We start from the raw sequence: 13207 nt of genomic DNA on the forward strand, positions 1-13207 counted from the left end.
TAATGCCAGTTATTATCTATGGCACTCGACTGAAAACTAAATATTTTGAGGTTGCATTAGAGAATTAATCCATCTGGGCAGTTTATTCAATACAAGGACTGATTTAAAAAATACTGAAGTCAGTTAATATAAGCTGGTTTTCAATATTCTCACATTCAGACAAATCCACAGATATGAAAATTGTGCAAACTTAATTAAAGGAACTCAACCTCTGATTTATGTTTAGGTTACAAAGGTTTTACAAATTGTAATTTTGCATTGCTTTCTTTTCTAATTGTCAGATTTCCATGTACATAACCTCCAATTTCTCCTTGGAAACACATTTTTCTCTCAGCTATAATGTGATTATACAGCTGTGGAGGGTACAAAGGAGCCCTGAACACCTTTTCCAACAGTTTCTTTCCCAAAGGCCTTTTCCAGTAACCATCCATTTCCAGCAGCCTTTTTATGGCACAGATTATTTATGGTAATTTGTTGACTCCTTTCTCTCCATACCTTCTCTACCTCTAAACCTTCTGAAAACCTTCTCTCCCTTCTGTAAGGAGTCTTTGCCAGGAGATGAAAATGTTGGTTTGTGTACAGCTGCTTCAGGAGGGAAAAAAAAACCAAGACCATCTGTTGATTTCTTGAAGGTTCAGGCTACATAAGGATGTTTTTTCAAAGGAGAGTAGTTTAAGGCATGGGGCTTCTGTGTAGATTTTACACATGAATATACAGGATTATTTCTATTTCAAAACATGAATATAAAGGACTATTTCTATTTCAAAAGTGTCTGTAAGTATAAAAATCAGGTTTAAAATTCTCAGGGAACATTTTAAATGAATGTATTCTTCTGCATTCACCATCTGACTTCTGCATAAAAAACATCTGCAAAGGATTGCTTGCATTAACACATCACAGGAATCAATTTACATCCAGAAGGCCAGAATGAAAAATAATTATCATGGTTATCATCATTTAACTGGCTTTTCTGAAATAAATATTGTTCCTTCCCAGTGCAAGTTTTTATTTCCCATCCAGGTAGGATAAGCAGATGTGAATACCCTTTGGATCCATTTTCAATTTAGTTATTATCTGAAAGAAAGGCACGAATGAAGCCTTAGAAAATAGACTGGACTTAGCCTTGCAGATTTGATTATGCTGAAGAAATTGATGTTAAGATCTTATCTTGCAGGAAGCAATTTTCTGTTGTAGATTACACCTCTGCAAGAGATGTGGTGTCCTCCAGATTTCAGTGCAACTCTATTCACACAAAAAAATCACAACACAGCTTGGGCTGCAGTGGTAATTCTATGCTGTGATAATTCACTTGGGGGGAATTTTGGAAGGAATTTGAGATGGGACCTTTGAATTGTTTCTGATGCTGCAGTTTATTTTTCTTATCCTCTACACAGGCAGGAAGAGCGAGTTCAGCTCACATCTTCACTGCATGGCTCAGAAGGTCACAGGACCCTTTAAGGAGTTATTGACCAATAAAACCCTGCCCACAAAGATATTTATGTTTTTGACTTAATCCTTAAATATTTTGTCTTATGGACCCATGCTACAGTGTAAGCACGGGTCCATATGTTCCTTAAGCATGGGTACATGTGTTTCTTAGCCAATCATGTTATGGTAGACAAACCTAGAGTTCTGCATTCTAAACCCCTTGTTTAGCCTTGTAACTGCTTTTCTTATTATATATCTTAAACTCTAAAATGCTAAACTTTCCTTAACTTAATATGTGTCTGCTTTAAACTATAAATCCACCTTCTTGCTTCTGTCACACCTAAGTTTGGAAGCCTTTTCCAAGGTCTCAGATCAAATCCTGTGCCTCAGTTCAAATCCTTAGTTTTAAGGTTTGGCTTACAGCTCCAAAGTTCTGAGAGCTCCTTGCATTTCAAATTCCAACATCATTCCAACATAATTTCAACATCATCAAGACTAAAATTATAGTTTGAAACCTGACATGAAACTACCATGTCACAGTCATATTTTCTGGAAAAATCCCTTCACTCAGGATTTTTCTCTGGGGAAGTTGAAAAGCCTCAGAGAAAAAGGAAAACATTAATTATCTAATGTGCTTCTCCTGTGTTTTGCTGCTTTGGAATGTGGTTTGGAGATTGTTTACCAACAGGTGATTGTTTCATTGGTTTCATGTGAATTGTTTTGATTTATTGGCCAATCACAGTCAAGCTGTGTCAAGGCTCTGGAAAAGAGTCATAAGTTTTCATTATTATCTTTTTATCCTTTCTGTATTCTTTAGTATAGTTCAGTATAGCATTCTTTAATATAATATAGTATTGTAAAAATAATAAATTATCCTTCTGAGAACATGGGGTCAGATTCATCATTCCTTTCCTTGTCTGGGCACCCCACAAATACAACAATACCACCCGTGGTCTGTGGAGCCATCCTGCACACCAAGACCCGTTGGAGACAAGAAGTGCCACCTACCCCAGCCAATGATTGTGTACCAGTAGAAATATCTCCTCTCTGGGAAGAAGGTCTCCACCAACAAAGTGAAGAGGTACAAGCCCTCAATGAACAGCCAGAAGTAGTTGGACATGACACAGTAGTGAAAGAACACCATCACTGCTTTGCATTCCACCTGCAGGGGATTGAGAACAAAGTTATTTCTGCATTGCTTAGCCCTAACAGGAAAAATGCTTTCAGCCTCCCCAGATCTCTCAGTGGAAAGAGCTGGAGCTGGTATTACATACTTTTAATGGTAAAGGTTTTAAAGAAGGTGAAGAATGGCAGGTATCACTTAGACAGCAAAGCCTGGGTGGGGAGGAAGCCAATTTTACCAGTGGGAAGAGGTCAAGGAGCATTTCAGAGCAGCTTGAGCACATCCTGTGCTGCTGAGGGCTCACAGCCCCAGTGAACACCAATTGCTGGATTTAAACCCCCTCCCAGGATTAAATGCAGAGAAGAAAAAAGCCAGTTGTGTACTGAGAAAGCCAGAGAAGGATGTGAAATGGCAGGATGACTGTGGAAAGCCCTGAGAGTGGGATCTGAAAGGATGAACCCTCCTGTGTGCAGCTGGGAATTGCACTTTGCCATCCATCATCAGTGTTGTCACTCCAGGACAGAGAATGGAAGTAAGTGTGAGGAAAAAGGAGGCTGAGTGATCAGCTGTAAAAAAGAAGATGGAAGCTTTCATTCATGGACAGGAAGGGGAAGCAGCAAACTAAAGAAAAATGAAAACTAGAAATAAAATTAATATAGAATATTAAAAATTAAAAAATTAATAAATAACATTTAAATAAAAATATAATAAAATTAAAATAGAATAAAAAATAAAATAGAATATAAACATTTTTAAAAAAAGGAACTGAGTTTGTTTAGGCTTGAGAAAAGCTCAGGGAGGACATTATTGCTCTCTACAACTCCCTGACAGGAGGTGGTAACAAGGTCAGTCTGTTCTCCCAGGTAACAAATGCTAGGAAAAGAGGAAATTGTCTTAAATTGCATCAGGGGAGGTTTATTTTGGATATTAAGGAAAATTTCTCTCCTGAGAGGGTTGTCAATCACTGGAACAGTGTCCAGGTCAGTGGTGAAGTCACCATGCATGGAGGTGTTGGAAAGATGTGGAAATGTGGCACTTGGGGATGTGGTTTAGGGGTGAATTTGGCAGTGCTTGGGAATGGTTGGACTCAGTTTCAGAGGGTTTTTCAACCTAAATGATTCTGTGGCAAAGGCCTAAGGTGGCAACCAAGCTCTACCCTGTGAGAGTAGGACACACTGGTCTTTCCAGTGCTGCACCCCAGTGAGATGCCATTAGTCCTACAAAAGTAGGATTTTCCAACAAATCCACTGGAAGGTGAATTTGTAGAAAAAATGTTAAAGTTTGATAGAAGATTTACACAGTATGGAAGATGAATTTGTAGAAAAATGTTCAATTTTGATAGAAGATTTCCATAGCGTGAATTAGCACGTAAATTTTGAGATAAGAAATGTCGATTTAGAAATGTTATGGAAGAGGATAGATATTGTTGAGGGAGAAATGGAATTACAAATAAGTTTTAAAGGGTAGTTTTGTAAATAAGATTAGATATTTTGGAGAAATAGAATTCTGAAAGATGTAGTAGGATTTATGAGGGATCATTTTAGATGGTTTGTTTTAAGGTTTTTATAGTATGGTGTGGTAAAATTAGATAGGTTAAGACATGTTTATAATGTATTTTAATTAGGAAACGGTTTTTGATTGTGATAGTGTGAATTATAATATTTGCATTGTTTTACTTTTTACATGAAACTGAAAATAGAATAAAAGTTTTTTAAAATGCTTTTTAGTTGTTTTATTTTTGAGTTAGAAAAGGGTATAAATTGATAAATTGGTGTTTTGTGTGAGGAAAAAGGGCATAATCTGACAAATCTGAGCAGAATCTGTGCATAAAATGGAAGCTCCTGCTGGAGGCAGTGATTAGCTCCCACTTTGACTTCATGCCCTGGGCCAAATCTACCATTAAGGTGTTTAAACCATCAGTTCTTGAGTTTCTTCAAGGAAACTCTACCCAGGCTGAAGATCTGGTCATGAAATGGCTGATTTTAATGTGTTTTATGCTTTAAGTGTTTCCAAACAAAGAGGCAGATGCCGCCATTGGAAGAGCGGCAGGAGCAAACTACAGACCTAACATGGCTTCAGCTTTCTTGTGGAGAAGAACTGAGAGCAAAAACTAGTTTCAATGACAAAGAAAAGGCTGACTAAGAAACTCCACAGCTGCACTTGCCTTCTGGAAGTGACTCACAAGGAGTTTAGCTCATAACTGGATGGATAAAGGAGAGCTCAGTTTGTAATTCTATCATAATTACACCCAGTGAGCTGATTTATCATATCAAATACTAGCCTTAAATGTGAAAGGAATTGGGATTTACACATAATAAATGCTAAATGCATCAGTGAAAGAGTTCTCTGCATGAAACTACATATTTAAGAGATGAAGATGTGGGTAATGCTGATGATTTTCTGAGTGTGGCCATCAGGTGTATTCTCTGTGTCTGAATGGTCACCCTGTTCACACGTGACTCTGCCTGGCATCCTGAACAAGTGAAGCTCTGGAGAAAAACCAGACCTTCAGATGAAGGAAATTGCTTGTGTCTGCTCTCATCCCACCTATCATTGAGCAGATCTGGAAAAAAGGAGGAACAGTCAGGGCAGAGTCAGAAAATAAAACTTGTAGGTTTGTTCTGAAGGACACTGGTGACATCACAACATGAAACATCCAGTCTGGCTGAGAACTGGGAGGAAATTAAACATCAACTACCTTTACCCCTAATAACTCATGATACTCCACAGACTGCTGCCTGCCCCACTGCTTTTTGTCATCTTGAACTGAAAAAAAGTAAAGGAAAAGGATTGGGTTTCAGTTGGACTCACCGTGGAGATGAAGCAGTGGTTTCCATCCTGCTCAGCATAAAGAACCCCGTCCTTGATGAACACAGATATTGCACGGAGGATGAACGAAACAAAAAGGTTCATGTGGATGAAATTCCGAGTGCAGTGAAGCTTCCTGGAGAGGAAAGAGGAAGGAAGTGGGGGGAAAAAGAGAAATAAAGAAGAAAATAGTTTTATTTCGGGGAAATGTCACATTGGGCCTGAACACACTTGGCCAGAGCACCTTGGTACTAAGAACAGCAGCATCTAAGCCAAGACTGTGTTAGTACTGCCCCTAAGCCTGAGAAAAAGGAGGATTTGGGGATTTTCTCATAAAAGGATGCAGAGAAGCATAAAATTGACAACAGAACAAGCCCAATGCAGCTTGTGAAGTTTCATAAACCAGACCCACAGCTTCTCCTGCTGCATTTACACTCTGCTGAAATGCAAGTTCTGGAGTGCGTCGAAGCTGGGGGAGCAACTCAGCTAAAGGATCTTCCCCTTCTTATTCTATTGTCACGTTTTCTGAAAAATCCCTTTGCCAGGATTTTTTCTCCTGGGAAGTTGAGAAGCCTCAGAGAATTATCTGGTTGCTTCTCCTGTGTTTTGCTACTTTAGAATGTAGTTAGAGATTGTTTATCCAACAGGTGGTTGTTTGATTGGTTTCATGGGAATTGTTTTTACTTAATGACCAATTACCATCCAGCTGTGTCAGGACTCTGGAAGGAGTCGTGAGCTTTTCATTAGTATCTTGTTAAGTCTTGTTAAGCCTTCTGTCTATATCCTTTCTCTATTCTTTAGTATAGCATAATATAATATAATATAATATAATATAATATAATATAATATAATATAATATAATATAATATAATATAATATAATATAATATAATATAATATAATATAATATAATATAATATAATATAATATAATATAATCCTTCTAAGAACATGGAGTCAGATACATCAATTCCTCCTTCATCCTGGGGACCCAGCAAATACCACATTCTGCCTCTGGTGAGATAAAACCTTGAACTCAGTTTGGGGCAGCTGAGCTACAGCTTCCTTCCTGCAGGGCCTGAGCAGCTCCCTGCTGCTGTCCCCACTCACCTGAAGCGACACAGGATGACCATGGCAGTGGTGAGGGAAACCAGGGAAGTGCTGTATCCCACCGTGTACAGAGCCTTCACTGAGAGATAGTAGTAATCCTTGGGAGGCAAAAAAACCACAGGGTTAAAGGGTTCATCCACAGCCACACAGCTGCCAATGTGCAGGAGGAACCAGAGGCAGGATTTGTGTCTTTGGTTTCTCCTCATTTCCTCTGAGATCTCACTGCGCATCAAGCTCTGCTTTGCAGCTGGGTCTGTGCACCCTGAGGTTATTTATCACTGAGCTATCAAGGGCTATCTATATTTTTTATAAGTATATGTAAAAAAAAAAACAAAAACAACAGTTGGCTAAGAGATTCTTTATCAGCAGGGTTGGAATTGAGGGTTAGCCTGTGATTCTAGAAGTTCCAAGCTACATCAACACTAAAAGCTCATCTTCTATGAAAATTCAGCACAGGTCCTGGAAGGACTCAGATCTCACTTCTCACAGTTTTATACCCATGTGTTGCAGTAAAGGTGGAAAAATCATAAAGAAAGGCTTTGTATAATCAGGCCTACTCTGGCTAGCCTGTTCTTCTAAGGCAAGCTGGCACTTTGCAAGTTCCCTTGTGAAAGCAATCCTGGTGTGAGCAATTTGTTAACATAACAAACAGCAACACATATTCCTGGGTGAAAAACAACTGGCACCTGTATACACCATTAGATAGAAAAATGAAAACCATCTCTCACAAACAACTTTTCCTGCACATACACCCCAGGGGTTTGAGTGAACAATCAATACAGAATAACAACTTGTTACTAACCAATAAGTTAAGTGGCAAGAAAGCTACTGACCAATTGGAGTCCCACACAAGGTCTGAAAAACTGTATAAAAAGGAGTTATGTGAATAAAGAATGGGCTTTTTCCACCATGAAGGAAATGGAGTCCATTGATTTATTCCCATACCTATGTACATCTAATTGTTTGTTCTAATCATTATCAAATCAGAACATGACCAGAGGCTGGACAAAAAGCAGTCTGCTGCTTCCCCACTCCCCCCTTCATTTGTTTTTAATTATGAGATTAATTCCTACCTGGTTATCAGACTCTGTTTCGTTCTCATCGAAGCCGCAGGCATCGTAATAATGAGGGAAAGGTTCAGACCAGCCATCTTCAGTGCAATTCCTGCTGATGTCCCCTGTGCCAATGCAGGTGGGAATGTCACATCCCAAGAAAAAACCCCAGGACATCCCTTGCCACCCCTTGATGCTAAGAAAACCCTACAGTTCTACTGGAAGCTCTGTTTATCTGCCTATCCATAGATTTAATTCTGGAAATTTAATGATGTCTTTAATGATCCAGTCCTACAACAGGCATGGGTATTACTACAGTTGGTCACCAGAGAGCAAAACATATTTAATTAGTACATTCAGTGTCTCCAGGCCACCAAAAATCTCATTCTCAAGAAGCTTCCTAAACCAGGGGTCAGCTAAATGTCCATTTCTTTCAAAAAGGCACCTGGTGACTCCATCTTTGATGAAGATATCTCCACTCCACATGGACAAAGAGGAGGTCCAGTGATTAAAACCAGGCCCTTTGTGCTATTTTTAATGGTTTATATCTGAGACACATGCATGAGACTGGTGAGAAACACCAGACTAACATGATTTTTTGGTCCAGGTGCTGGAAGCCAGTCAGGATGCTGTGCGTTATCTCAGATAACCATGGGTTATATATCCAAGGAGAGGCAGCTGGATTGCTCTCCTGTAGGCAGATAAATCACATTCCACTCAGTTATCTCCAAGTCCAGGCTCTGATCTCAGAGTGACTTGTGGGAAGGGCCTGGAGAAAACAAAGGAACATGGACTGGGAATTTCTCAGTTCCCAGTCTGAACTGAGACTGGGAGAGAAATTCCCAGTCCATGTTCCTTTGTTTTTCTCCCTGCCTTCATGGCAATGTGTTCTTTTCCATCTCCATATGCTCAGTTGGTGAATTCAGAGCTTCTCACTTTCCTCTGTCTATTAATTATTCCAATCCTGGTTTATAACCTTAATTTTAAGCAAATATTGGCTTAATACCGTAATTTTTTGGCTAATCTCATGTAAGAAGCAGCTCCTAAATGGTTTCACTGATAAACTTAGGCTTTAAAACCATGCTAGGAATGAAGAGTTGGGGGCAGAAGAGGAAGAATCTCCTGACACTCAGGAGATTTTACCTACAAAGCTGCCTGAGGTAGGACAGCCCCTGTGGGGCTCTTTTGAAGCTCCATTATTCTTTCCAAAGCCCAAGGGCTTTCCCAAAAAATTAGGGATGGGCTGCTGCTGCACTTCTTCCTCTCCAGCACAAAGGAACAGCTTCAATTTATCAAATTACCCCACTTTTTGGAGTTTCAGTTGCACCTTGACAAAAAATGATGGAAATCTCCAAGTTTTGAATTTGCTCTTTGCTATTAAAGTTGTGCTGCTTTGCATTCTCAGAGCAGTTTAGTCTCTCATAACCTTATTTTTAACCTTATTTAAGAGAATCTGTTTGCCATCCATGCAGCAGAATATCTCTTTAATCACAGCATTCGTTTAAGAACATTGCATTACTCAGCAAATTTTGTTAAATTACTCTTGCATATTCATCCTCAGTCTTCTATGGAAAAAAAAAAGCACTGAATCATGGTGCTGACTTCTTTTAACACTATTTAGTAATTACTGTTAAGCAGGTAGATATAATTTATAGCAGCACACTTCTTAGATTGCAAGGCTTAATAGAGGAGGGCTAAATTTTCATAATATTGCTAGAAGTAACAGAGCAGAAAATATGTCATAACAATTAGAACTGATTAGAAAACGATACCAAAATTGCAGGGAAAAAAAAAAAAAGCTGAGAGCTTCCTTTTTAACAGAGAGATAAATACAAAGAGAGACAAGAATTTCCATGGTTTTGTTTCTTACCCAGGAGAGACTGGGCTGTGCTTTCCAGCAGGTCATAATCACCTAGAAAAGTGGAAATTGGATATGAAATTGTTTTGATTGTGTTTTTTCTATTAGAGCCCAAACTGGTCTCAGTGGAAAGCAGTGAATGGAGTGCAATTGATATTTATTTGTTTAGATCAGGCCCAAAGGCAATAAATACTTGGTGCTGTCTTCTCAGGAAGTAAACACAGCTTTACTTGAGAGTTTAAATCAAAGCTGAACCTCTAAATTTAGAATTAAAAACAGACAATAAACAGGGGCAAACTTGATTGTAAAAATATAGAAGTCAAATATGGTTTCTATAGGAATTCACATTTATAATGCTCAGGTATTTAAATATGACCAGCTTTCGGAGAATTAATGAAAAATTATTTCCATCCATCAATGACAAAGAGCAGTAATTAATTGATTTAAATAAGGTAGCATAATTTTGTGGCTTTAGATAAAATCACACTGATTCACAGAGACTTATGAGATTTTAAATTTCACTTTTTGTGCAAGTGTTATAGTTAAGTACCAATGTATCATTGTCATAATTGTTGATACACTGACAACGTTTTAATAATCTGAAATTAACATGTGCACACCATTTTGGGGAACAGAAGTACTGAGGACAGAGGCAGCAGAAGTGGCTCCTACCTGCATGGGTTTGCCCCAAATTATCCACTTCCCAACCTGAAATTAGAAAAATGAAAATAATTAATTCATCATGATAATAGGTTGCAATTTAATTTTGATAAAAGTTTGACTCCCATAAAAGAGGAGAACTGCAGGTTTAAAGCTTTGTTTTAGTATTAATCTTGCATATTTATGAGTGGGAAAAGGTTTTCAGAAGATGGAATATTGTTAAATATCTCGTTTCATGAAGTTTCATCAGACTCTAGGAAGAATAAGAAAAATGGATGTAGGAGCTTTTTTGTGGATTTTTTTAAAATTATTATTTTTTAGGGGAATGTTCTGATGTAAGAAAGACTTACACATTTCCAAACCCATGCTGCTCAAGATCCTAAAACCACAACTATCACAATGGGAAATGATAAAACTATGGGCTTACATTAGAAATCTCCCCTTCTTTTGTTCTTAAAAAAAAAAGAAAAAAAAGATGGAATGATGCCAAACGAACCTCCCAACCCTCTGTGCTCAATGTTTAATCCGATTTGGGCTGAAATCAGGTTTTCCTGGACCCTGGCTGGGTTCTGGCTCAGCTGGGGATGCAGGAGGAGCTGCCTGGAGCCAGGGAGTGGAGCTGCTGCACCGTGCACAGAGGAGCCTCAGGGAGCTGCTGCAAATCACTCTCAAAAAAACCTTCCCAGCACTTCACTGACCACTACAGCAGGTGAAATATTCACTTCAGTTTAGTTCTGCATCCTCTGGAGCAGCCACAGGGCTTCAGGTTGTTCCCCTTTTAACCCCAGTGGTCAAATGTTAATTTAGGGATTGGAAAAACCTTCACCAAATGGTATGAAAAGGGGTTTTGTTAAAAGGGAAATCCAAACAAAGACTGATTTTGACCCTGTGGGAAAGGAGAAAGCATCTAAAGAAATAAAATAATAACAGGAGGCTTTTCAGCATGGCATAAAATGCCGGGGTTTTATTTTATAATTCACATAATAATTGAAAATTCCTTGATTTCTGTGTCTTCTCTGAAGTAAATCTGATGTGCTTTTATACCATTTAAGACAGAAAAAAAGAGGGTTTAATGCGAAAATGGTGGTGAGAGTATAGGAAACTCATCTGAAGCATCAGGCAGGCTGTATTGTGACTTTGGATGGATTATTAAATATCAATCCTACACATCCAAGCCACTTTGGAGGGTTGATCCTGGAAGCCACAGTGAGAGCACCCACAGTTCCCATCCTCCTCTGCCCAGCTCCAGCTGCTCCCAGGATTCCACAGGGAGAATTTAGCCTGGATTTAGGGAAAGGTTCTTGCCCCAGAGGGTGGTGAGGCACTGACCCAGGCAATGTCACATTCCCAAGGCTGCAGAGCTCCAGGAGTGACTGGACACCCCTCCCGGGGATGCACAGGCTGGGATCTTGTGCAGGGACAGGATGATTTTGTGGGTCCTTTCCAGCTCAGGATATTCTGTGACTCAAATTCCTGGGTGTTTGCAGACGTTGGGCAGATCTCTAAATTCTGAGAAGGTGTCTCCAGTGCTCTGAGCAAACATTTTCCTGCAGCCAAGGGGGTTCAGCTGCTGCACAGGGCTGAGCTGGCAGATGCTGCAGCAGAGCTGAGCCCATGCTCCCCATTCCTGGCAGAATATCAGGGATGGTGTGGTGGGTTCAGTGATGGTCAATATTAGAATATTAGAATATTAAATAATAGAATATTTATCTATTCTGCTCTGCAGAATAGTTTGGGGAGACCTTTTTTTCCTCCTCAATCCACCCAACCCCAGGTTTATTAGCAGCTGTGTAGCTCAATTTTAGGAATCTGTTGCTAAAATCAGGATGTGTTGCTAAAATCTCAATTCAGAACATGGATGTCAGGTTGTGGTGTGGCAATTTTTATCTGTGGGCATATCAGAGGATCAAAGAGCAAACCACCACTCCTTTATCACTTCTTTCATGGTGCTTTTCACAGCATCTGCCACTCCAGCCAGCAGCTCTGATGGAACTTGTCCCCTGAGTGAGGTCACCCAGCTCAGCAGCCTGTGCCTCACACTGACCCACTCAAGCAGGGTAGAAAAAGATGCCAGAAAATCTCCCCAAAACCTCATAAAAATCCAGTTTTAGTTTATTATTTGTAATTTGACCTTAAAACTGTGCAGAACTCTTTCTGGAGAAAGACCAGGCCAGTATTATGTAGATTGATGCCTGATGTTCCTGACATCCTGCTTATTACAGTGATGGCTGTAAAAAAGACATTTCTCTTAAATTTAAATGTTTTGAATGCAGCTATTTTTTCCCTACAATCTAAAAAGCATGACATAAAAATTATCATTATTTAATTCTAAACAGAGATAGCAGTTAGTCTCATTGATATTAAAATAATAAATTTTAGTTAATTTTTAATTTCATGACATCCATAATAACAGTTAAAACACATGAATGTAATTTTCTGAAAGGAATAGGCTTGTTATAGAAATATTTTTGTATATATACTGAAATTATTATTACATTTCACTCTGTTTGGACATTATGAAGGGATTCAGTTGTCTAACAACATTGATTTTCTGATTTGTAGTAGCAAGCAAGCCTTTTAGTCACATATATTTCTATATCTCAGTCCTACCTAATGTACTGAAGAAAGTTCCAGTACAACATTTGCCTGTACAGGCTTTTAGGCTTGATTCATCAACTCAATTTTCACTAATTAGTTAAGATACTAAGAAGTTAATTAGATTTACATTGAACATCATGCCCTGAATTACAAAAGAAAATGTCAAAGTTCATCTATTGAGTGTTGGGATAAAATGGACATATAGACAATTATATTTGTTGGTGTGTGGATATATTTTTGTATTTCTATGTAATTATTTAAATATATGTATTAATATATTTATTATTTTGTATTTCTATGTAATTATTTAAATATATGTAATCAATACACGTATATAAAATATATCTGGATATATACATCTATTAAAATATATGTAAATTAATATTTTCATTTATATCTTACATAGATAAATATATAGTATAAACAGATATAATATATAATATTAAACTTTAATTTATAAACACATATATAATATATGGTATATATTTTTATATTTATATATTATATATATAGATATTTTATATATCTATAAACAGATATACATATAATATATAAAAATATATAAATACATA

The 13207-nt window shown here is 38.1% G+C and overlaps 1 protein-coding gene across 10 annotated transcripts in view; it reads right to left on the reverse strand.

Moving 5' to 3' along the window:
• The window catches only part of ADCYAP1R1 (ADCYAP receptor type I), a 145353-nt gene that overhangs the window by 35189 nt on the left and 96957 nt on the right, over positions 1 to 13207 (reverse strand). For all 10 annotated transcript variants that reach the window (XM_036398305.2, XM_054518520.1, XM_054518534.1 and 7 more), the window contains 6 exons: positions 10050 to 10085; positions 9390 to 9431; positions 7541 to 7644; positions 6468 to 6565; positions 5363 to 5495; positions 2437 to 2590 (listed from right to left, as the gene is read on the reverse strand). In XM_036398305.2, coding sequence (XP_036254198.1) covers positions 2437 to 2590; positions 5363 to 5495; positions 6468 to 6565; positions 7541 to 7644; positions 9390 to 9431; positions 10050 to 10085 — 567 coding nt within the window. The remainder of the gene's footprint in view (positions 1 to 2436; positions 2591 to 5362; positions 5496 to 6467; positions 6566 to 7540; positions 7645 to 9389; positions 9432 to 10049; positions 10086 to 13207) is intronic.

The sequence above is a fragment of the Molothrus ater genome, chromosome 1 (genome assembly GCF_012460135.2).
Source record: "Molothrus ater isolate BHLD 08-10-18 breed brown headed cowbird chromosome 1, BPBGC_Mater_1.1, whole genome shotgun sequence".
Lineage (NCBI taxonomy): Eukaryota > Metazoa > Chordata > Aves > Passeriformes > Icteridae > Molothrus > Molothrus ater.